The 23468-nt window shown below is 37.9% G+C and overlaps 1 protein-coding gene across 2 annotated transcripts in view; it reads left to right on the top strand.

Moving 5' to 3' along the window:
- The window catches only part of LOC139041791 (tigger transposable element-derived protein 1-like), a 173976-nt gene that overhangs the window by 5773 nt on the left and 144735 nt on the right, over positions 1-23468 (top strand). For both annotated transcript variants that reach the window (XR_011497721.1, XM_070496399.1), the window contains exon 2: positions 19948-19981. Coding sequence is in view for 1 of the 2 variants with exons in the window: in XM_070496399.1 (XP_070352500.1) it covers positions 19948-19981 (34 nt within the window). In the remaining variant the exon portion in view is untranslated. The remainder of the gene's footprint in view (positions 1-19947; positions 19982-23468) is intronic.

Raw genomic sequence — 23468 nt, 5'->3', positions numbered from 1 at the left:
ACTTGCCTCCACTATTTCTCTCCTTGCTTCTATTTTTGCTTCCTCCACACAGTCAGCCATGTGGCCTTTTAAAAATTCAGCTCAGGTTATGCCATTCCTCTTACTAAAATCTTGCAGTGGTTCCCGTTGCGGCTCAGATGAAATTCAAAGTCTTATCAGCCCTAAGCAATCGGGCCCTTTTCCAGCTCACCTGCCTCAGCCCCTACCTCTCCCCTACTTGCACATCATGTTCCAGCCATGCTGGCCCTTTATTTCAATTCCCTACGTGTGTCACGCTCTTTCCCACCTGGGGCTGTCCCACATGCTGTCACTTGGCTTGGGATAGTCTTTCTGCACTCTTTATGTTTATTCCTCACCTGGTCTTAACCTAAATGACCTCTCCATGGAGAGGCCGTGCTTCACCCAGTCTTATAACATTATACCCTTTTTATCATCAGAGGGCTTATCACCATTCATAACAATGTATTTATTTGTTTTGTGCTTGCTGGTCACAGAATGACAGAGACCATGCATTCCCCCACACCATCATTGTAAACCCAGTGCCCCCATGGCATCTGAAACATGGTACATCCTCAGCAGCTGTTTGTTAAGTAAGTTGGTCGCCACTAAAGTTTATTTCAAAAGGATACGTCTCTCCATATTTTCTCCTTTCTCCTATTTGTTCTCTCTCCTGTTGGAGGGCTGGACTGACACTGAAGAGATGCATTTGGAACACTAAACTATTAAACTTGCCAGTGAGTATAACAATTTCAGTGCTTAAAAGCCTACAAATCCCTGTTGAGAGCTTTCTGTTTTTTTTGTTGTTGTTGTTTTGTTTTTTTTACTAGCTCTCTGTTAAATTACAGATCCAAGAGGTGAGGCTTGCAGCACCACCACGCTTGGTGGCTTACAGGGGAGACTAGGTGATCCAAAGGGGTAAAAAGAGCTCTCCTCCATCTGTTAGCCCAAGGAGATGCTTTTCAACCTGCATAGAAGCGGACACTTTTCTGAAAAGAACACATGGACGAAAGAACTGAAAAGAACAGTAAGATGGGTTGTGGTGCTGGCTTTAGCTGTTGAAGGAAGCTGGATATGGTTGAAGAAAGTGCTTGGCCACAACAGGTCACTGAAGACAAAGCAAGCCATTGATGCACATTTTGCTGCAGAAATTCAGAAAGATTGATTTTTAATGCAACAGAGGCTTAGCTTGTGAATCATGTAACCGGGTGAATAGATTTGCAAACTCTTTCGGTAAGTGTTTTCCACTTTGTTTTATTTATTTTTCACTTCAGTAGTTTCAAAACATTGGTTGCTAGTTTTATTTTTCAATTGCTCTTAACAAGCACATTGAAGAGCCTTAATAGCATTAGTGATGACAGTGGAAGATCTCGCTGTAGGGTTTCATTAATGAGTCACATAATGCCTTAGACAATATGATTTAAATAGAGACGTTGTCTACCTCCTCCCCTTCTCCCAAAGAGTGGAGTAGGATCTGGGAGCAAACAACTTTGTCTTCATGCACAGATCATGAGGTTGGTCCCCACTTGTGAGCTGATGTTTAGTTTGATTAATTAGAAGGGCAGAGCTCTGGGTTGACTCTAGGCAGCTTTTGTTTACTCCATATCGGCCATGGAGTGTCAAATCTCTTTGGTCTGTGTCTCGGACTGCTGCTGCTGTGTTTCTGTGGAAGCTGCCAGGCCTTCTGGCCTTTGTTCCAGAGCCCCCAGTCTCCAGGTCAATAGTGCATAGTGAGCCAAGTCTGCCTTTCTCACTCGCCTTTCAGTCTCTTGGAAGTGCTGCTGCAGCACTTGAGGTCATTGACCCACAGAGTGGAAAGTATCAGATGCCATCAGGGGCTCCCTGCCTCCCTGCTCAGCTCCTCTCTACAGACAAAAGGGGCTTCATGTCGAGTTCACCCATTGTTGGGAACAGAGAAGCCAGTGATTTCCTAAGAGCTTCTTGGAAAAACTGAATCTCATCCCAAGTCTGAGTCTTTGGGCTTGAGTCCCTGCCTGCAGGTCAAAGGAGCCAAGATTTTGAAAAACTCACTCTCTTAATATACTGGTACTATCCATGTTTTATTTGACCTCTGTCTGCTTAAGATTGGAAGCAACCTTCTGCTTCTAAAACCACTTGACACGAGTTTTTAATCACAGTTGTCAGGATTTCTGAAAGCGTGCTGCATTAGAATTATCTAGGGACTTTTGGGGTCCTTCCTGGCCTAGCCTCATCTAGCAACTTAGATTCAGGAAGAGTCAGGCCTCGGAATCTTCATTTTTTTTGTGAGGAAGATTAGCCCTGAGTTAACATCTGTGCCAATCTTCCTCTATTTTGTATGTGGGATGCCACCATAGCACGGCTGATGAGTGGTGTAGGTCCACGCCCAGGATTGGAACCCATGAACCGGGCTGCCAAAGCAGAGCGCATGGAGGTTTAACCACTGCAGTGCAGGGCCACCCCCGGAATCTTCATTTTTAACAAGCTCTCACAAGTATTTTTGCACCCAGCAATGAACATTTGAAATTCACTGAGGGGCATGGCAGAGTAGATGTCCCCAAAGTAGTAACTGTTAATATGTTAACCCATTGAGATGAAAATTCGTGGGAAATAGGATGACAAACAAAGCCCATTACTTTATTCAATGAGTCCTGCAGAGAGTTTCTTCTTGAGAGTGTGCTCTCTCTAAATGGGACAGCTAACTCACTGTCTCTAAATAAATTATTTGACAAGGCCAAGCAACATGTTCATCATCACAGCTTTGTTGATTTTTGTAGATACTGACGATATACCTAAGTTCATGGTTAATGTTACCACAGCACTGATAAAATGTAATGTAGGGTAGAAATTATTTGGTCACAGAATTTATTTTAAAAGACTTATATATTACTCTAATCTTTTTATGGAATCATTAAGGAACTGAGCCACTTAAATTGTTCAGTTATAATTTACTATCTTCAAAGGAGGAAGTTACATATTATAAAAGCTATTCACACTTGGATGTGGAGACCATAAAATGTCTTGGAAGATATTTATCATGGTCTGTATGGGAGCTTTAACAGCTTCTCTTTGATCATTTTCTGTAAGGAAGTATCAGCATATTTGAATAAAGTAGAAACCTACAAGGATTGATTTATTTTCCCTTGAGGTGGGTTATAAACACTGCGATGCTTATGCTGGGGGAAATGACATTGTGGAAAGTTATCTTGCGGTTCCTGAAGTTTTAAGGTATGGTACTTTAAGTCACTTCTGAAAGAAATTTGCATCATTCAACATTTGTCATAATTGTTGAGATCTTCAAACAGGCTATGCATGAGGTTTGTTACCTGACTTGTGTTGCTGAGCTATTACTGTGCCCTACTCCTAAAGAATCTTCTCAGCTAGTGAAGCATCTATAATTGGATCCTGGAAGATAGATCCAAAAGGGTCATCAGCAGTGCGTGAGTCAGTCAATGTAGCTGGGCTAAGGGACGTCTCACCTTGGAATGCTCTCCTTGTATTACTTCGAGTCGGAGGCTCTGTGCCCAGTGCTTGTGCTGAATTCCAGCAGCACAGAGCTGGAGAAGGCTTGTAGAGGCCATTTGGTCCAATCGTTTATCCTCTATCTTTTCCCTAGATAAAACTGGCTGATTTCTCTCCTAGTAACTCTCATATTCTCATATGTTGTTCAAATTACACAGGACAAGACTTCATGGAGGTGTGTGTAAATTAAGACAGCAGATCTTAGTTATGGATGCATATTGTATAGGTTAAAGAAAAATTACATGGTACAAGAAAGTGACAAGAACAGCACTTTCTTTTATTGGGGGTTTAGGACTGTGCTTTTTGCTTTGCCAGCGTGCAAACTGATGTGTGCCTGGACATGTGTATGACCAGAGAGTTCTCTCTAGAAAAAAAGAGGTGGAAAAGAAAATAACTCCCAGAAATTTCTAGAGTCACTTTGTGTTTGTCTCCAAACAGAATGAACAGAAGAGACCCTTGCTTTATACATAAGGAAGACTTAGCATTTCTTTTTGGAAATAACACATTGTTAAACTTTTCTTTTGTGGATTAATCCCCCCCACCTCCATCCCCTCGTGGCTTTAGTCATTGGGTTTAGTCTGTTTAAGGACTGAAAAGTAATGAATGACAAGCAGAAAGTGTCAACGCCAGGAAAGGGGGAGAGTTAATGGCAGAACTATGAGTTTTGTATTTAAAGAGGAAACAAAAGTAGGCATGGATGTACTTTGCTGTATTGCAAAGTGTCTGAGCTGCATTTTAGAAATTCTTTTACAGATATTTCTATTTCCAATTCATTGCTTTACTTTACGTCCTGCTAGAAGAGGTCAAAATGATCACACTCTGTCTACAGGAGATTTTGGAAATTTTAGTTTAGTGAATTACTCATCCCCCCAAAATGGATACAGTAGAAGCAATTTTGCTTATGTCGCTTAGGCTATCAGATCAGTTAAAAATCGTGCCAGTGACTCAAATTTCTGTTGGATCCAGTGTGTTTCACCCTTGTCTTTTCTTGTTCTGCACAACCTCTCTGGGATCTCATCCACTCACACAATTTCAACTACTAATGGGTCCCAAGGCTAGATTTTATTTAGACCATTCACATGACAGTATTTGATATCGTCTAGTAGAGGCTAATAGAAAGTGTTTATTTTGCAAGAACCATTGGCATGTGGTGATTTAAAGGAAGAAATATCTGTTTGGTTTATGATGACATTATCTAACAAAAACTCCACTGATATTCTTAATTATTCAAGGTTATGATTCTTATCACAAAAACCACTATTGTTAGTTTTATATTTAATGAAGAACAAACACTATATGCAGAGGAAAATATAACTAAGATTACAGTAACTATGAAGAACGATGATTGAGAAGATAAAATTCTTTCCTTTAGGTGGTCAAAAATCACATTTGTTTTTACTTTAGTATCTTTACTATTGAGGAAATCGAGTTTGATACACATATTTTTTCTTCTTTCTTTGTTTTCCTTTCTTTTTTCTGTGAAGTTACTCATCCTAAACAAATGGATTTACACGAAGAATCTTTTCTCATGTAACACAGGTCTGTTACATCTGTACAAAATGGTGCCATTCATATATATATTTAGCAGGAACTGGCCAATTAATAATAAGAGGCTGGTAATTGGTGGGAATCTGTAATTAATGGCTGCTTAATGGACTATCATCCATGAAGAAGTGAGTCCATCTCATAACTTGTGTATAAACCATTTGACTGTGGCTTTATTTAATGGCGATTTTGAGTTATCCCTTGACCTCTGCTCATCATTACCTTTCTTTATCTTAGTCATTTTATTTGCCGAATCCCTCAGTATGTTGACATTATACTGCAGATATTTAATAAATATTTCTAAATAAATCACTGATACTAGATTGTGCAGACTTCGGGAGCTCCAATTAACGATGAGAGAAGGATCTCTACAATGCGGTATCTGATGGTCTCTTAGTTGATACTGAATCCCTCCTCTTCTGAGCTTTAAACTTCTTTTCTAGTAGTAAAAAAAATACAAAACTCTCTCTTTTGGGGAGTAGCTTCTTTTCAGATTATGTGCACATCTCTTTGTTTGCCTTGTCATGTTCACCATTATTGCTAGATATTTTATTGCTTATTGATTGCCCAAGACTCTGTAAAACCTCTTAAGTTGGAAGACAGTAAACAAATACAACTGAAATAGGACAGATCAAACTTGCTTTCTGGAACAGACTCTCTGAAAGTCTAAAATAATGTATGCCTTTGCAAAGGAGCAATGCCTCACATGGAGGGGTATTTGTATTAGCAGCAGCTTAATTACTGAGTTCTTTACTACCCTGAAGGATTTCCCTCACTCACATCTGTATGAAATCAACACTGCCATTGGGAGGAAGTTACAACTATCTTGCTGGAAACCTTTCTTTAGGCAGAATCAAGTGAGGGATCTGAGAGGAGCTGGACTGAATTACGGTAGTTACACGGGAGAGCTATTGGACATGGAAAGGGGAGTAAGGAACAGTACCAACATCAGGGAAAATTCAAAAGAAAACTCTGCCTTTATGGTCTTTTCAACTTTGTACTATCTCCTTCTCTTAGACTGCTGGGTTTCAATCTGATCTTTGGCTTTCTACCAATTTCCCCTCACCCATCTCAAACAACTCCAACTTTGAACTCTACCCAGATATGCTCTTTTGGGAGTGGCTCAATTTAACTCTTACTCATTTTAACCCCCTCCTTTTGGCCCTTCTTTTCTCTGCTTGTGCCCTTCTCTAACCTCCTAAATAAAACTTTCAGCAAGATATATGGAGAAAATAATAGACTTGGAATTAAGACAGACTCTAAGTTCAAATCTTGACTTTTTTTCCTTTTATTAGCCGCTATGCTCAAGTAACACCCTGATCCATAGAGTTACCCAAGTGAAATTGTGCTGATTATATATGTTGGCCATAGCTGGAAAAATTTACCAACTCAGTACATTCCCAGGTTGGGCCTAATCTTGTATGCAGCTACTTAGAAATACATGCAGAGTCCAGAGTAGTGCAAACAATTCTTGTGTGTCCCCTCAGGGCCACCTCTTAGAGCCAGTTTTACTTCTTGTGGGCATTGGAAGCCCTCTTGTCTGTCTCTTACCTTTCTGCCTTTTTTTTTGCCTCTTCTCAACTAAATTCTATCTCCCTGGCACCAAAGATTATTTGTCCCTAAGAACATATTGGTACTCCAAATCTTTAAATTCTTTGGAGTGGAACATCTATAAAATAAACTGACTATTCTCTTTCTAATGTTGATCTCTCTCATAGGATGGTTTTCATGCATTTGTATGTGTGAAGACCTTCCAGCCTCTAGGAGCAAGGATGGGGAGAGACTGGAGTGATGAAGGGGACAGTTCCACGGGGCTGGGGGAGGATGGGGCAGGACAAATGTGTGAAAGGGCACAGAACCTTGTTCTGCCACATGTAAAAGAATCCACACTGAAGAGATAGTCTAAAACGAACAAAAAACCTCACCTCATACTCATTTTCCCAGTAATATCATGTATTAGCAAAGTAATATGATTAAGTTGAGTTTTTCCTAAAGGATTAAAGTGTGTATGGGCTGTTTGCTTTTGGTCAGTGCAGTCACATGAATGCCCACTGCCAAGCATAGTGGTGATCAAGACAGATGGTTCCCTGTGTTTCTAGGAGCTATAATCCAGGAGACTCAAAGGAATCTTTAATCTGTATAGTTTGAAGCTGTTGGGGGAGACATTTATATATACTGAGTCCTACAACAGCTGGATCCTTTTGACATTCATATAGGAAATCTCTGTCTTTTATTATTAATTCTCAATTACCAGAAAAAAATAGGTGTCATTAATTTAGTTCTGAGTTTTATTTAATTAGGATATTCAGCTTTATATTTGCTTAGCCTTTAGAGTTTATAGCTTATTTAGTATATTTTCCTGTGCAGGACTCAGAGGAACAATTTTCCTAGGCAGTATTTGTTGAGTGTAGTAAAGCCTAGCATAATAAAAGGAAAGGTTCCTTTCATAAATTACTTATGTATAGTATATACCTTCTTTTGGTAAAATGTTTACATTCACTCTTAAATTTTTTTCTTTTTTCCTTTTAAAAAAAGATGTTCAGTAACAAGCTACGATACGTTTAAGGAAGTTATTCTTTGGGCAGTAAAGGGAAGTGACAGAAGATATGGACTTTAGTGTAATAAAGGTGTCAGAACTGCCCAGGGAACATCAGAAAAGATGTTCAAGAAGAGTCTTGAAGGTTCTTTCTACAGCCCATCACCATAGTTCCAAAAGACTGCTGGGAGGCCTTTGTATCTCTCCTCCTCTTTTTTCTCCCCCAGTTTTATTAAAATATAATTGACATATAATATTATTTTGGTTTAAGGTGCATAACATAATGATTTGACATATATATCATGTATATTTTTGTGCATATATATATATATACATATTATGTGTACTGAGTCCTACAACAGCTGGATCAATTTGACATCGTTTGACATTGATGTATATATATATCATACATATATACATATCTACGGAAGTGATTACCACAGTGTGTTTAGTTCACATCCATCACGTCACATAGTTAAAAATTTTTTTCTTGTGATGAGAGCTTATTCCACCTAATCTCTTGGTAACTTTCAAATATACAATACAGTGTTGTTATCTATAGTCACTATGTTGTACATTACGTCCCAGAAATTATTTATCATGTAACTGAAGGTTTGTGTCTTTCTCTTCTTCAGTACATGTACCCTGCTCACCCCCAACCCATCCTTTCCTCGATTCCTCAAGACTGAGAGCTCCAAAGGAGGCATTCTTGACAAAGTGATGTGTTTTATAAGGCTACAAGGAATCTGTGCTTATTCCTTTCCCTGGTAAAGGAAATGTGGCTTAAACTCCAAGCAATTTCTGCAACAACTGCTTGGGAATTCTTCATGTTTCCCTAACGATATGGAAAAACAAAATTTCTAGGGAAGAGGTTACAAAATTGGCAGGATTATAAAAATATAGATAGTTATTGCTCTCTAGGGTTCTTAATAAAGAATAATAAAACCATATCTATTAGAGACTGTTATAGTGGTGTTGATTTAGATACTTAATGAGCGTCAACTATATGTCAAGCACCATGCTAGATGCTGTACATAGAAAGGTAAGGAAATTGTTCCCATCTATGAGAAGCTCACAATCAAGCTAAAAAGACAGATAGCAAAAACAATTAGATAATAATGTGGTGCTTAAGAGGACATGGATAAAATGATGAAAGAATAGATTCTAAAAGTGCTAATTTATAGTTAGGTAGTAGCTTAGACACTGTGGATCTCTGGATCAACACATATCTGCTTTAAAAGAGAGCACATCAAACAGTATACCAGGCACTTAGGAGGAATTCTGCACAGAAGATGACAGAGGAAGGTCAAAGATGTTAGTGTGCTGGCTCATGCAAGATCATTTATCAGACCATCCAATTATAAAGATGTTGGGCAGGGTGTGAAATGGTAAAAAAATGATGCTAACTAATCTAAAGAGATTTTGGGGGAGACAGAATCTGACAAATGAACTAGAGTTCACCAGCATATAACCTTTAAGGAAACACTGGAGTGGAAAATGCTGCTAATGTTTCTTGCAGTGATGGTGGAAACTTCCTTTCAATTGCAGGCACACTCAACTGGATTTGGATCCCAGTTATGCTGCTTATTTTCTCTGCAACTTGCTCAACTTCCCTGACCCTCAGTCTCCTTGCCTTTGTACACCACCCTTGTAGAGATCACAGAGCTTTTGGGGGGATTCATTCATTCACAAATCTACTGGCCATCATTTTAAATGCTTTTTTTATTTTATCTAATACAATCTTCAATAACCTTAATATATTATCCTCATTTGACAGGAGAAGAAAAGAAAGAAATTAGCCCAAGAACACATAGCTAGTAAGTTGTAGAGCCTGCAATGGAATTGTGATCTCACTCCAAAATCGAAGCTTATATAAACTAGGTCCTCAATGACAAACTGATAATACAGGAAGCGTTAAAAAAATCTTAGTTCTATTAAGTTAATTAAATCAACAATTATTTTACACTTACTATATTCTAGGCATTCCATCCAAAGCAAAGGTAAAGAAAAACATATCAATGGAGATTTCAGTGAGATAAAAAATGATGTGATCTGCTGTCTGTCAAGATAGAGAATGATAAACTCAAAGGTCAGACCTCATTTCTCATGAAAGTAATTTGTTAACACTTGGAAGTTTCATCAATGGTTCTAACCATCAAGAAGTCAGCTTAAGGAATAATTTTCAGACCTAAAATCCCAGTTATAGAACATTGCAGTATTCTGTGGATGTATAGCTATAAACATACAAGCTAAAAGATAGTAATTCTAAAGATGAATTTTAGAAAGAGTAGAGAGTGTGATATATATCAGTACATTTCAACTTATTTTTCTGCATATCCATACACCATTATATCAATCTCTGCCTTGATGCTTATCTATATATCTATATATATAAGACAATATCAGGATTGTGCAGGAAAAATAGTGAAGACCTGATGCCCATTTCTGAGTTTAAAATGAAAATGACAGTTCTCAATAAGAAGGGCTTTTGGTGTTATAGTTGAAGGATAATTAGGAGTGGGTCAGCTGAATAATGATTGATAGAGTAGTTTAGCAAGCAAGTGCTGTACAAAAGCATGGAGATGGGAAATTAGCACAAGATATGCAGGAAACTACAATTTGCTATTACTATAATATGAAGAATAAGACAGTGGTCATAGGGAAGTCAGTTGGAGAGGCAGAGAGGCTGTTGTGATTTTATTTGGAGGAGATTTGCACTGCTGGAATTTTCTTCATCTCATAGGCTTTTGCAGTAGCAAAAAGGGACAGAAATAGACAGTGGCATAGCCATAGAAGCATCAGCCTTGGTGCTAGGAATATACTGGAACAGTGTAGACCAAAATGGTATGGATATAGAACAAGAGATCAGAAGATCAGAAAACACAATGACAAAAGAAAAGGATCCAGATCAGAGTTAGGTTGATCTGTACCTCAAAAACTCCTGGTTAAGATCTTTGCTCCCTATTAAGGAGGGACTGATGACTAATGCAAGCTTCACATTATGCAAGCTTCACATCACAGTTATGAGTCTATGTATTTTAAATTATGTAATTGCATATATATATACATATATGTATCTATATCTATAATCTATATCTATCTATAAATACTAAATTGTAAGCTTTTGGAATCCATTTCTTTGGTTTTTTATAAATACATAAGTTACATTTAAGTGATTAATCATGTGTTGAGCGTCTGGTGTATTTGAAGCACAACATTAGGAACTTGGCATACAGAGATGGATCCTGGCACTTTAAGCACAGGTGAGGAGCAATGAATGAACCAGGTGAACCCGAATGATGATTGTAATTGCCTTTCTGGTTCCTAGAGCAAGTGGTTTTGTCATTTACCTTTCTAGGTATTCCTGTCCAGACTCATGGCTTTTGTTTCCCCTTGGTTTCGGTAATCCACAGCTGCAAGAGAGAGAGGCATTTCCCCACCAGTCCAGCTCAGTAGGACCATACGGGGAAGATGATCCCCTGACCTTCCATTTAGGGAAGAGGATCAGACAAATAACCCTGCATTTAATGATTTGATTTAAGTAATAAAGCAAATAATTAGAAATCCTAAATAATGAGGACATAGGGTTTTGGTAAAAATCCCTTGTTATATTTAGCATGGATTCTTTAAACTCTACCTTAACATAAATCATACTGCATTTTCTCAGGTATGTAATTATGTGGAGTCTATTTGTAACTTGCTTGGTGAACTGAAAAAGGGATTTATGTACTCAAATCCTAGACTAAGTAAATCTAGGGAAAATATGAAGGCATTTTTCATTTCTACTAATAATAGGCAGCATAGCTTACATGGATCAATTTTAAGTGGAGAAATGAAATAATAAACCAGTTAGCAAAGTCAGCTGTTTAAGATCAGACATATTAGGTTTTTCTCTCTCTGGCACCATTGCTTTTTAAATTATTGGAAGTTTCTATGGTTATACTTAAAAGTATGTTTTTTAACAAGACAAACACTGATACACAGTTAAAATAATCTAAAAATATATGTCATTTGAAGATTAGATTATTTTAACAGAAAACTTATAATGTCTTAGATTTTTGATCATAATATTGAGACATACTATGTATACACTGAAAATATTTGTTCATTTGAAAATCAAAGTAAAGCCATTTCAGAAGAAAACAGTTACATAATGTGATTAGGCAAAACATTTTCTGACAGAGGTTAGGTTTTTCCTAGTCACGGAGGAAAACATTAACATAGTTCATCCCAAACATAAGAGGCAACTTGATTTTTTTTGTTGTGATAAAAAACACAGAACACAAAATCCACCTTCTTAATAAATTTTGAAGTGTACAGCACAATATGACAACTTGAGGTAGAATATAGTGCATCCATTCCAAGGCTGTGCTGTAGACTTATATTACAGTCGGTCCTCTGCATCTGTGGGTTCAGCATCGCTGATTCAACCAACTGCAGATCAAAAGACCTATGATGGTCGTGTCTGTACTGAAAACGTACTGACTTTTTTTCTTGTCATTATTCCCTAAACAATACAGTATAACAACTATTTACATAACATTTACATTGTATTAGGTATTATAGATAATCTAGAAATGATTTAAAGTATATGGGTGGTTGTGTGAAGCTTATATGTAAATACTGCACCTTTTTTATATAAGGGACTTGATCATCTGCAATTTTGGTAGGGGCGGGGCGGGTTGGAACTAATCTCTCAGGATACCGAGGGATGACTATACTTAATGTGGCAAACTTCCTGGTGAAAATGCCCAATTGATCTATCCTAAAAATATTCTATTTTATTTCAGAAAATATTAAAGCTTTATTCTCAAATTCTTCCAAAGCAATCACTTCTTCCAGTAGTGATTAACCGCTCTATATGTAGCTATTTTCTATTTCAACCAAAATAATATTGCATTTGAAATTTCTCCATAATAATTTAGCAACTTGTCACAGCTAATTTTAATCATTTAAAAACTTTTGATTAAGTGCACAAGAAGATGGCCGTCTTTGCAATGACGTATGTCACAGGAAGCAAAGTGGACTCATCTTGCTCAACTACTGTGTATACCAATTGTAGATGGTATTCTTTTTTTTTTTTGCTATAGTTAGTTTCCAGATTAATCATGCTAAAATCTTAATTCTCTGTGCCATGTCTCCACTCAAAATTATGCAAAGACTCTCCTTTGATTATTGGGCATATTTAAATTTCTTTAACATAGGATTCAAGACTTCCTGAAACCTAGTTCTAATGTAGTTTGCCCACCAAGCCTCCCTACCTGGGGACAAAATGTAAATGTTTGCTTGTAGTAGCACATTACAGATGTCAGGGACTGGAGAGAGTTGAGACCTGGTTTAAGATTCTCAGCAAGACAGGAGAGAAGTGGGAGACAGAGCTGGTGCTAAGGGGTTGCTATGGAGATGGGGTAGCCAGGCAGCCTCAGTGAATGCCCTGCCATCTCACTTGCAATGCTGGAGCCAGTGGTGGAAGGTTCCACCAGGTAGGACCTCTGTGCAGGGAATCCAGTGGTCAATACCAGAGAACATGGGGTGAGGGATGAGAACTGGTTCATACCAGTACTTTGAAAACAATATCAGGTTCTAGTCTACTGAAGAAATGGTGGAGAAGGTAGCTGATCAGAAATAAGAAGAGGCAAGAGGTGCTCCCAAAGAGGTGAAGGACAGATCAGGTGCTTGGTTTCATCTGAAGTCCAGGTCCAGAATCTGACTGGTAGAGACAGAGTGGTAGTAGGGCAGGATTCTAGTGGTCATGAAAAGTCACTGGATTTGGTGTCTTGTTTTGAGGATGACTTAAGCCACATCAGGTGAAAAGGCTGGGATTGATGTACTTCTTGCCTTAGTCAGGACTGGCTCAGGGACTAGGGTAGACTAAACACTCAGGAAAGAAATATCAGAAAACTTAGGTGTGGGCAGCCCAGAACATCAAAGGAGGAAGAAATAATCAGAAGCTGATGTTTCCAAACTTACCTCTCAATCCGCCAAATTGCCAACTGTCTCCCTGAGTTAGCACTCTTTACACATAATTCTTCTTTTCCCTACTCCTCCAACCATTGTGCATGACACTTTGCTTAAGTGAAATGTCTTTCCCTCCGACTAGCAACTGAATTTAGTTTCACAAACATTTAAAAAACAAATGCTGTATGGCAAGCACTCTGTTACAGAGAGGAAAAGACCCACTATCTGTTCTCAAGATGCTGTCTAAATCCCTCTTTTTGCCAATATTCCTCCTGAACCCTTACTGCTTACCCTCTGCTAATTTCTTAAACCATATGACTTGAACTATTTTATATTTTTAGGTAAATTTTAATATTAAATTCAGAGCATATATCACCAACCACCCCACTGGATTTCAACTTACTTAAGTATTAGGTACTGTGTATTAAAACTTGTTTCCACCTAGCATTGTAGGCAGAGCAAGACCTTAGTAAGTGCTTTTTGATTTATTGGCTCTTTCAGCCTTAAAGTTTGGTGGTTATAAGTTTTGCTTGTCACTAGAGTTTTTGCATTAGTTCCTGTCAAGATCAATGCAATTTTGTCAGATATTTTGAAGTCCACTAAATAATGCTAAATTTTAGAGAAGAGGGTTGAACTATGAAAACAGAAGCTCTGTGACAATTTAACCTTCAAGATAACATGTATTTATATCTTTAGAATTTATGTAGAGGAAGTCTTAATTTTATAGTCTAATTGGCACAAGTTCGCTTCCAAGGCCTAAGAAAACCCGTGGCTCTGCAAAGCTGGGGAGAATTACCTAACGTCTTTGGATGTAGAATTGAATAGTTTCGTCTTAGTACAATGTTAATTTGACTTTTCTCGTTGTCTTGTGTTATTGTCTATACCATTATTTATTGCCTGTAATGTTAAATTCATACTTATGAGTTAGATTAAATTAAAATTTTAAATAATTATCTTTAGATCTTAAAGCAGGGTTGTACAGTCACTAATGAATCATAACAAAATTTAAGGAAGAGAGACTCAGATAAACACCTTGGTCAGTTATGGAGAAAATTGTAACTAGGGAAATGTAATCCAAATAGAAGCTGGCTATAAGGGATGCAGTACACAATGCAAGAAGCAATTATGATACTGAAAAATTATACCGCTCTATTTTCTTCCTTCAAATTGAGATTTTTTTCCTTAATAATTAATCAACTCGACAGTTGAGGCTAAACGTTTTCCAGTACTGTTGAATTTGGGGAGGATACCCTCCTTGATAACCAAATATGACTAGATTCTCAGGTGGAATGTAATTCTTGGGTAGACTTTTCATAGTGTGAAAGCATTCTGAGAAATATAGTTTGTGTGACACAAGGTATTCCTGTTAGTTGTTGTTATCTATAAAATATTATATAAAACAAACTGTCTTTATTGAAATGAAGTTCTTTCAATCCCGTCTCCAATAACTGTGTATATTGCACTTGCTGTACTTTCTGCAAACCTCAGTAAAGGCCCAGGCATAGAATTCTTTGAAGATAATGAATTGCATCTGATTTTCACGAGAGCATAGTGAGAATGTCCCCACTTTTTTTTGTGATGAATCATAGACCAATGCATATATAGCCAGATTTTCCTTTTCAGATGAGGCCTCATTTAAGTAAAACCTCTTCTGTACTTTGTAAAGGAAAAACAGTCCTGTGTTTCTTCTCTACTAACACAGAACACTTCTGTGACTAGATGTGCCAGTTTTCCACACCAAGCTATTCTCTGACACTAGCTGAGTGTCCTACAATTCAATTCAATTCTAACACTAACTAGAGTTAGTGCAGACCTGACAAGTTAAGGGCTCAGTCCCACAAGACTGCGCCTCACTTCAGATGCCAATTGCAAGTCCGGGTTGTCACCTGTGCTCCTGACCAATAGGCTATAAATCAGGGTTCCCATGACCCTCTCCTAGGGTTTGATTATTTGCTGGGTTGGCTCATAGAACTCAAAGAAACACTTAAGTGTACCAGTTTATTATAAAGGATATAATAAAGGATACAGATGAACAAGTCAGATGATGAGGTACATGGGGCAAAGTCTGGTAGCATCTTGAGTGTGGGAGCTTCTGTCCCTGTGGAGTGAGGGTGCACCTCCCTCCTGGCCTGTGGTTGTGTTCACCAACCCAGAAGTTCGCCAAGCTCTACACTTTTGGGATTTTTATGGAAGCTTCACCACTTAGGTATGATTGATTATTAACTCAGTCTCTAGCTCCTTTCCCCTTCCCAGAGGATAGGGAGTGGGGCTGAAAGTTCCAAGCTTCTAATCCTGGCTTAGTTTTAGGGTGACCAGCCCCCATCCTGAAGCTATCCAGGTGCCCACCAAGATTGGCCTCATTACAACAAAAGACACTATGATCATGTAGGAAATTCTGAGGGATTTAGGAGCTCTGTCTCAGGAACTGGGGTCAAAGACCAAGTTTAGAACAAAAGATGTTCCTAGTGTTCTTATCACTCAGGAAATTACGAGGGTTTCAGGAGCTCTGTGCCAGGAACGAGGGGCAGAGAATAATATGTAGATTTTCTGTTATTTCACAGACTTTCTTCCACAAAGAACACTGCCTCAGTTTGCATTATTTTCTTATGCAGATAAGTATAGCTGCATACGCATTATAATAATTATTCTCTTTTTGAAATAAAATAGTTTTTTCAGACTCCTCTTTTGTTTCTTTCCCTTTTTCTTCTACCTTCTTACCAGGCAGGTGAGTGAAAGAAGGGACGCACCTTTGCTCATCCGTTTGGGAGAGGGCTTTGCATTTATCGAGTACCCATTGTATTCTGGATCATCTGGGTGAGGGATTGCCCTGCTCTCTAGTAGAAGAAGAAACACAGACCCCTGAAGCATGTAAGGAAGAGGAAGTGCTGCAATGTGTCAGAGTGACTTTAAAAGTCCTTGAGTGACCCCCTCTTCCACGGTGACAGGTGAGAGACAGAGCACTCCTTGGAGGAGTTAGGGCTGAAGAAGTAGGACGTGGATGACGTTCTAATAATAATAGCGATAATGTGGCAGGTACCAATTTTTACGTGTCTGTTATGTGCCAGGCCCTATGCTAAACATTTTCTGTATTATTTTATTCAATTATTAGAACAATTAATTGTTAAGTCATCTTATTATACCCATGCTTTTTGCTCATGAGAAAAACCAGCTATACTACTAGAGTTAGGTCTTTTCTGATTTTGTTAGCGGAGGTTATTTTGTTTTAGATTCTTTCTGAAAACCTCCAATGAAATGACAATAGATCCAGAATTGAATCTACAGCTATAAAAGTAAGATGCTGTGGAAAATGCTGATGTGATGATTTCCTTCTGTTGAGCACTTTTGCAGGTCGCAGAAGGAGATGCACCTTCACTGAGGAGTCTTGAGTGTGATGCCTCGTGTTTTATACCATCTTTTCCTTCCAACTAAGGTTGGCTCAAGCCTCAGTTTTTCATTGAGCTATCAAAGAAACTTTCCAGTGATTTTTCTGAGACTTGTGCCTCTATTATTCTGCTTGCAGTCTATTTTTCCTGTAGAGCCATCTGACAAATTTTTCTTAAACCCAATCCTGAATATGGTAACTTTTTTTCAATGAACTTTGTGCGCTACTTACAGAATGAAAACTGAGCTCCTTAGAATGACATTCAAGGCCCCCATCCTCTTGCCCTCATCTACCTTTTCAATATTTTCATCCTTTCATTCATTCTACACTTCACCAACTCCTGACTATTTATTTTTTTGGGGGAATGATTAGCCCTGAGCCAATATCTGCTCCCAGTCCTCGTCTTTTAGCTGAGGAAGATTGGCCCTCAGCTAACATTTGTGCCCATCTTCCTCTATTTTATATGTGGGACGGCTGCCACAGCATGGCTTCATAAGCGGTGTGGAGATCCACGGCTGGGATGAGAACTGGTGAACCCCAGGCTGCCGAAGAGTGGCACATGAACTTAACCACTGAGCCACCAGGCTGCCTCTACCCCTGAGTATTTTTTGATCCTAAGGAAATCTTATGTTTTTCTGCTGGGAGAAGTGAAGAGTCCAGAATTCGGAGCTAGATACTCAAGGTTCAACTCCTGGCTCTGCTTATTCCCAGCTGTGTGACTTTAGGCAAGTTACTTAACTCCTCTGTGCCTCAGTTTCTTCTTCTTTATAATGGGGATAGTTATAGTGTCTATCTCATAGGGTTATGGTGAGAGGTAAATGAATGAGTTAATATACGTAAAGCACGTAGGACAGTGATTGGCATAAGGAGTGTGCTATGGAAATATTTATTATTTTTTACTTCTGATTATTCCTACTGTTGTATTGACTTGGAATATCTCCCATTTCTACTTCTCACAATTTGTCCTTCAAGATACTCCTCGGATGCTGTCTCCACTATTAAGACTTTCTAGACTCCCTCCCTCCACCCCAGGAGATTGTTATTCCCCTCCTCATCTGTGCCCATATCTTATTCGATTTGCACTATGTTATGCTGTTCATCACATTATGTTTGTATATAGAGCTTTCTTTTCCCTAGGGATACTGTTGCTCCTTGAAGGCAAGGACCACGTGCTCCTTGAAGGCAAAGGGTGTGGCACAATAGAGAGGGCAATATTTGGATTCCCAGAGACTTAGATTCAGATTAATTGAAGTGTGGTGAAGGCTGGATTACCTCGTGCCTGCAAGCCTTAGTTTACTCATCTTTGAAACAGGCAAAACAGCAGCTTCATATGTTATTATTATTCATCATTGTGACATTAGCTGTAGCTCCCTTGATATGTTGACAAGTTTCATAGCCATTTCCTTCCTTGTCCTTATACATTAATATGTAAGCAAGCATGGAAGTTTATGGAGACTAGATAAAAAACAAATGGTGAAGATTTCCTCAATACTTAGAAGTATTAGCATCATGAGATACTGTCCTTCCAAACACTGGAAATCATACAGTTTCTCTGAGAACATTTTGTGCCTTTCTTTGTTTGCAGGGCATGGCCTTGCTCTTTGCTCAGTAATCCCATCAGTTATAATCTGAGCATCTTTTTCCCCACGTCTCTTCAAAGAAAAACTTTTCATAACGTTTCAGATGAGCAATCATGGATTATCTTAAATCTTAGAGGTTTTGAAGTTTAACGATTTAATAATTTTGGAGGACTTCTTGTGGAGTTAATTTACTTAAAGCCTACTAAATATAATATTTCTCTTTATACTACTTTCTGTAAAGGCTCTTCTCAGAAAATTGGTTAAGATTTCTGCTCAGTGCAAATGTCTATGACCAGAGTTCAAACATTCTCTGTATTTCCATCAAGTACCCTTCAGCTGGGGCAAGAAAGCGTTAGCTTGTATCACTGCTTGCAGCTTTCAGATAAAGAAATTAAAGGATGAGGAAATTTAAGATAGATCGAAGAAAAAAAAATATAGCTTCTTTATGTCTCTGTACGTATTAACAGCTACTCATTAGGTTGAAGTTTTTTGTCAGCATTAGACTGTATTTTTTTCTTCAAATAGTCTTCTTGACCTCCATATATTATGGAGAGAATTCATTGGAAAAATAAAAGTAAAAATAATATTTTAGGGGTATCTTTTTCTATTTCAATCATTGTTTTCTCACTTTAAAAGCTTTGTTTGTGGGGCTGGCCTCATGGCAGAGTGGTTGAAGCTCTGCATGCTCCGCTTTGGTGGCCCAGGTTCGCGGGTTTGGATCCTGGGAGCAGACCTACTCCACTCATTGGCCATGCTGTGGAGACATCTCACATATAAACTAGAGGAGAATTGGCGTAGATGTTAGCTCAGGGCAAATCTTTCTCTGCAAAAACAACAACAACAAAAACATCTGACAACTTTGACAAACTGCCTTAGAGATAACAAAGTGGAAGAAAAATATAAATAGATATGTTTATTGCTGTTGTGTTAGTCACGGTTCTCCGGAGAAATAGAACCAATAGGATATGTGCATGTATGTGCACACACACACACACACACACACACGAGTCATATGCTGCAAAATGACATTTCGGTCAACAATGGCTTGCATATATGGCAGAGGTCCCATAAGATTAGTACCACATTGCTTAGGTGTGTGGTAGCCTATCCCATCTGGGTTTGTGTAAGCTCACTCTGTGATGTTCATACAACAAGGAAATTGCCTAACAACACCTTTCTTGGAACATATCCTCGTCATTAAGTGACACATGACCGTATGTGTCTATGAGGAGATTTAATATAGGCATTTGCTCATGTGATTATGGAGGAGGAGAAGTCCCACCATCTGCCATCTGCAAGTCAGAGAACTAAGAATGTTGGTGACATAATTCAGTCCAAGTCCAAAGGCCTGAGAAGTAGGGGAGCCAAGTTCTGAGGCAGGAGAAGATGGATGCCCCAGCCAAAGCAAAGAGCAAGTTCATCCTTCCTTTCCTTCTTGTTCTTTACAGGCCCTCAACAGACTGGATGATGCACACCACACTGGTAAGGCCATTTTATGACTCAGTCTACTGATTAAAATGCTAATTGCTTCCAGAAACACCCTCACAGACACACCAGAAATATGCAATGTTTTACCAACTATTTGGGCATCTCTTAGCCCAGTTGAGTTGCCACGTAAAATTAACCACCACTTCTCTGTAATCTATAATGAAATTGAAAAGCAACACTAAAAACTACATGAATGTTTAGTGATAGGGAAAATGTTCAATGAAATACTTTTTTAAAGTCACGCTATCCTAGGAATGTCTAGTTCCCCTCCTGTTGTATAATTTTGTAATTTTTCAGGCTTGATCAGAGAGAGGATTTTTTTATCAGTATAGGTTAGAGTTGTTAAAGATGTGACATCCTTGATACAGTAGCATTCTCAGAGTTGAGTCCAGCTGTTTGATTCTCATCAAGTATTACTTTCCTTCAAGTGTCCAAACATGCAGCATTTCTATGCTTCTGAAAATTTAGGGAGGGTCTTAAATTTTTAAATTTTGAGCAAAACTTCTTAAAGATAGCAAACTCACACACAATTCACAAGCAATTCTATACCTACCACTCAGAATAGACAGTAGATAAGAGGTAGTTTTATTTGCTTCAAATTCTATTGTAAACATCACAGAAAAAATTATCTCCATAAATACTCAAGCTTTATGAAGACAAAAAAAAATTAGACTAATGGAAAATGAACCATGAAATGACAAATACATATAATCTATGTTAATGTAAAGCATCATTCTGTACACTTCACTCCAGATGATATACAATGAAGTTCTGCTAATTCCCAATTCATCTGAACTGAAATTATTGAAAACTTTTAGTCAAATATTTGGTTTTTCTTTTTCTTTTAAAATTAAAGATTTTTTAATATTCAATTTAAAAAGTTCATTATCACATATGTCATTTAAGATGAAGTTGGCTGCACCTACGCGACCAAGAGAATACCCCAAAATAGTGGCTTAAGCAAGATAGAAGATTCTTTCCTTCTCATGTAAAAATCTGGAGGAAGACAATTCACCATTATCTGACAACTCTTCGTTTTCATCAGAGATATGAACTTCCATGTCGTACTCATCATCCTCAGCTTCTGGCTTCTGTGCTTCAGGTCACTTCACAGTCTGAGATGGCTTTTGGAGTTCTAGCCCTTACCTCCACATCTCAAGCAGCAGACAATTAAAAAAGAGGACATTGCCACTCTAAGTTAAACCAGGGTTTTTTTTTTTTTTTTAATTGAGGCCACATTGGTTTATAACATTATATAAATTTCAGGTGTACATCATTATATTTCCATTTCTGTATAGACTGCATTGTGTTCATCAACAGAAGTCTAGTTTCCATCTGTCACCATACACATGTGCCCCTTTACCCCTTTTGCCCTCCCCCAGCTCCCTTCTCCTCTGATGACCACCAGTCTCTTCTCCATATCTATGTGTTTGTTTGTTTATCTTCCACCTATGAGTGAAATCATATGGTAATTTTCTTTCTCTGTGACTTATTTTGCTTAGCATAATACCCTCAAGGCCCATCCATGTTGTCAAAAATGGTAGGATTTCATCTTTATTTATGACTGAGTAGTATTTTGTTGTGTATACATACCACGTCTTCTTTATCCATTCATCTGTTGTTGGGCACTTAGGTTGCTTCTCAGTCTTAGTTATTGTGAATAATGCTGTGATGAGCATAGGAGTGCATAAATTTTTGCGAATTAGTGTTTTCAAGTTTTTTGGGTAAATACTCAGAAGTGGTATAGCTGGATCATATGGTAGTTCTATTTTTAATTTTTTGAGAAATCGCCATACTATTTTTCATAGTGGCTGCACCAGTTTGCACTCCCACCAGCAGTGTATGAGGGTTCCTTTTTCTCGCATTCTCTCCAACACTTGTTGTTTCTTGTCTTTTTAGTAATAGCCATTCTGATGGGTGTAAGGTGATAGCTCATTGTAGTTTTTGACTTGCATTTCCCTAATAATTAGTGATGTTGAACATCTTTTCACATGCCCATTGGCCATCTGTATATCTTCTCTGGGAAAATGTCTGTTCAGATTCTCTGCCCTTTTTTGGATCAGGTTGTTTTGTTGTTGTTGTTGAGTTGTATGAATTCTTTATATATTTTGGATATTAACATCTTATCAATTATATCATTTATGAATCTCTTCTTCCAATTGGTAGGTTGTCTTTTTGTTTCGTTGATGGTTTCCTTTGCCGTGCAGAAGCTTTTCGGTTTGAATAGTTCCATTTGATTATTTTTTCTTTTGTTTATCTTGCCTAAGGAGACATGATATTCAAAAAGATACAGCTAAGACCGATGTCAAAGAGTGTACTGCCTATATTTTCGTCTAGGAGTTTTACAGTTTCAGGTCTTACATTCAAGTCTTTAATCCATTTTGAGTTAATTTTTGTGCATGGTGTAAAATAATGGTCTACTTTTATTCTTTTCGTGTGGCTGTCCAGTTTTCCAAGCACCATTTATTGAAGAGACTTTCCTTTCTCCATTGTATGTTCTTGGCTCCTTTGTCAAAAATTAGCTGTGCACAAATGTGTGGGTTTATTTCTGGGCTGTCAGTTCTGTTTCATTGATCTGTTTATGTTTTTGTGCCAGTGCCATGCTGTTTTGCCTACTGTAGCTCTGTAGTATACTTTGAAATCAGGGAGTGTGATACCTCCAGCTTTATTTTTTTTCTCAGGATGGCTTTGGCTATTTGGGATCTTTTATTGTTCCATATAAATTTTTGGATTGTTTATTCTATTTCCATGAAAAATGTCATTGGGATTCTGATTGGGATTACATTGAATCTGTAGATTGTTTTAGGTAAAATAGCTATTTTAACTATTTTAATTCTTCCAATCCATGAGCACAGAATATCTTTCCATTTCTTCACGTCTTCCTCAGTTTCTTTCAATGAGGTCTTATAGTTTTTAGTGTACTGTTCTTTTACCTCCTTTGTTAAGTTTTTTCCTAGATATTTTATTCTTTTTGTTGAGATGTGAATAGGATTGTATTCTTGATTAAACCAGGGTTTTATAACTAAGGGAGAGTGGAATAATGGATACTGAGTGGAAACAAACAGGCTTTGTAGTCCTCCACAAAATCTGCAAAATGTAGGCTACTAATCAATTATTGTAACTGAAAGCTTATTCTTTTATTTGTGTCATGCTGTGGCTCTGAGCAGTGTCTGTGTGTTTTTTGCTCAGCTACCTTTGTATTTTACCTCTAAAATGCAAGAGTTTTTAACTGATTTGCTTTTTGGTGAGAAAAGTAACATCCTTATTGAATTGATGTTGGAAAGAATCCTTCACCATGCAAAATGTGGTTATAGTAATACTTCCTATTTAAATACTACCACACATCTTTCTTGCAGGCATGTTATCATCTCACACGATAATTTTAAAGACTATGGTAGTGATATTCAGAAAACAAATACAGGATAGCTATGTTACATATTTTTATTTATCTAACATCATATAGCACTTACTATTTGTCAGG

This window comes from Equus asinus, chromosome 24 (assembly GCF_041296235.1).
Source record: "Equus asinus isolate D_3611 breed Donkey chromosome 24, EquAss-T2T_v2, whole genome shotgun sequence".
Classification (NCBI taxonomy): domain Eukaryota; kingdom Metazoa; phylum Chordata; class Mammalia; order Perissodactyla; family Equidae; genus Equus; species Equus asinus.
The sequence above is the reverse complement of the archived record's forward strand: the minus strand, read 5'-3'. Positions and strand labels throughout refer to the sequence as shown.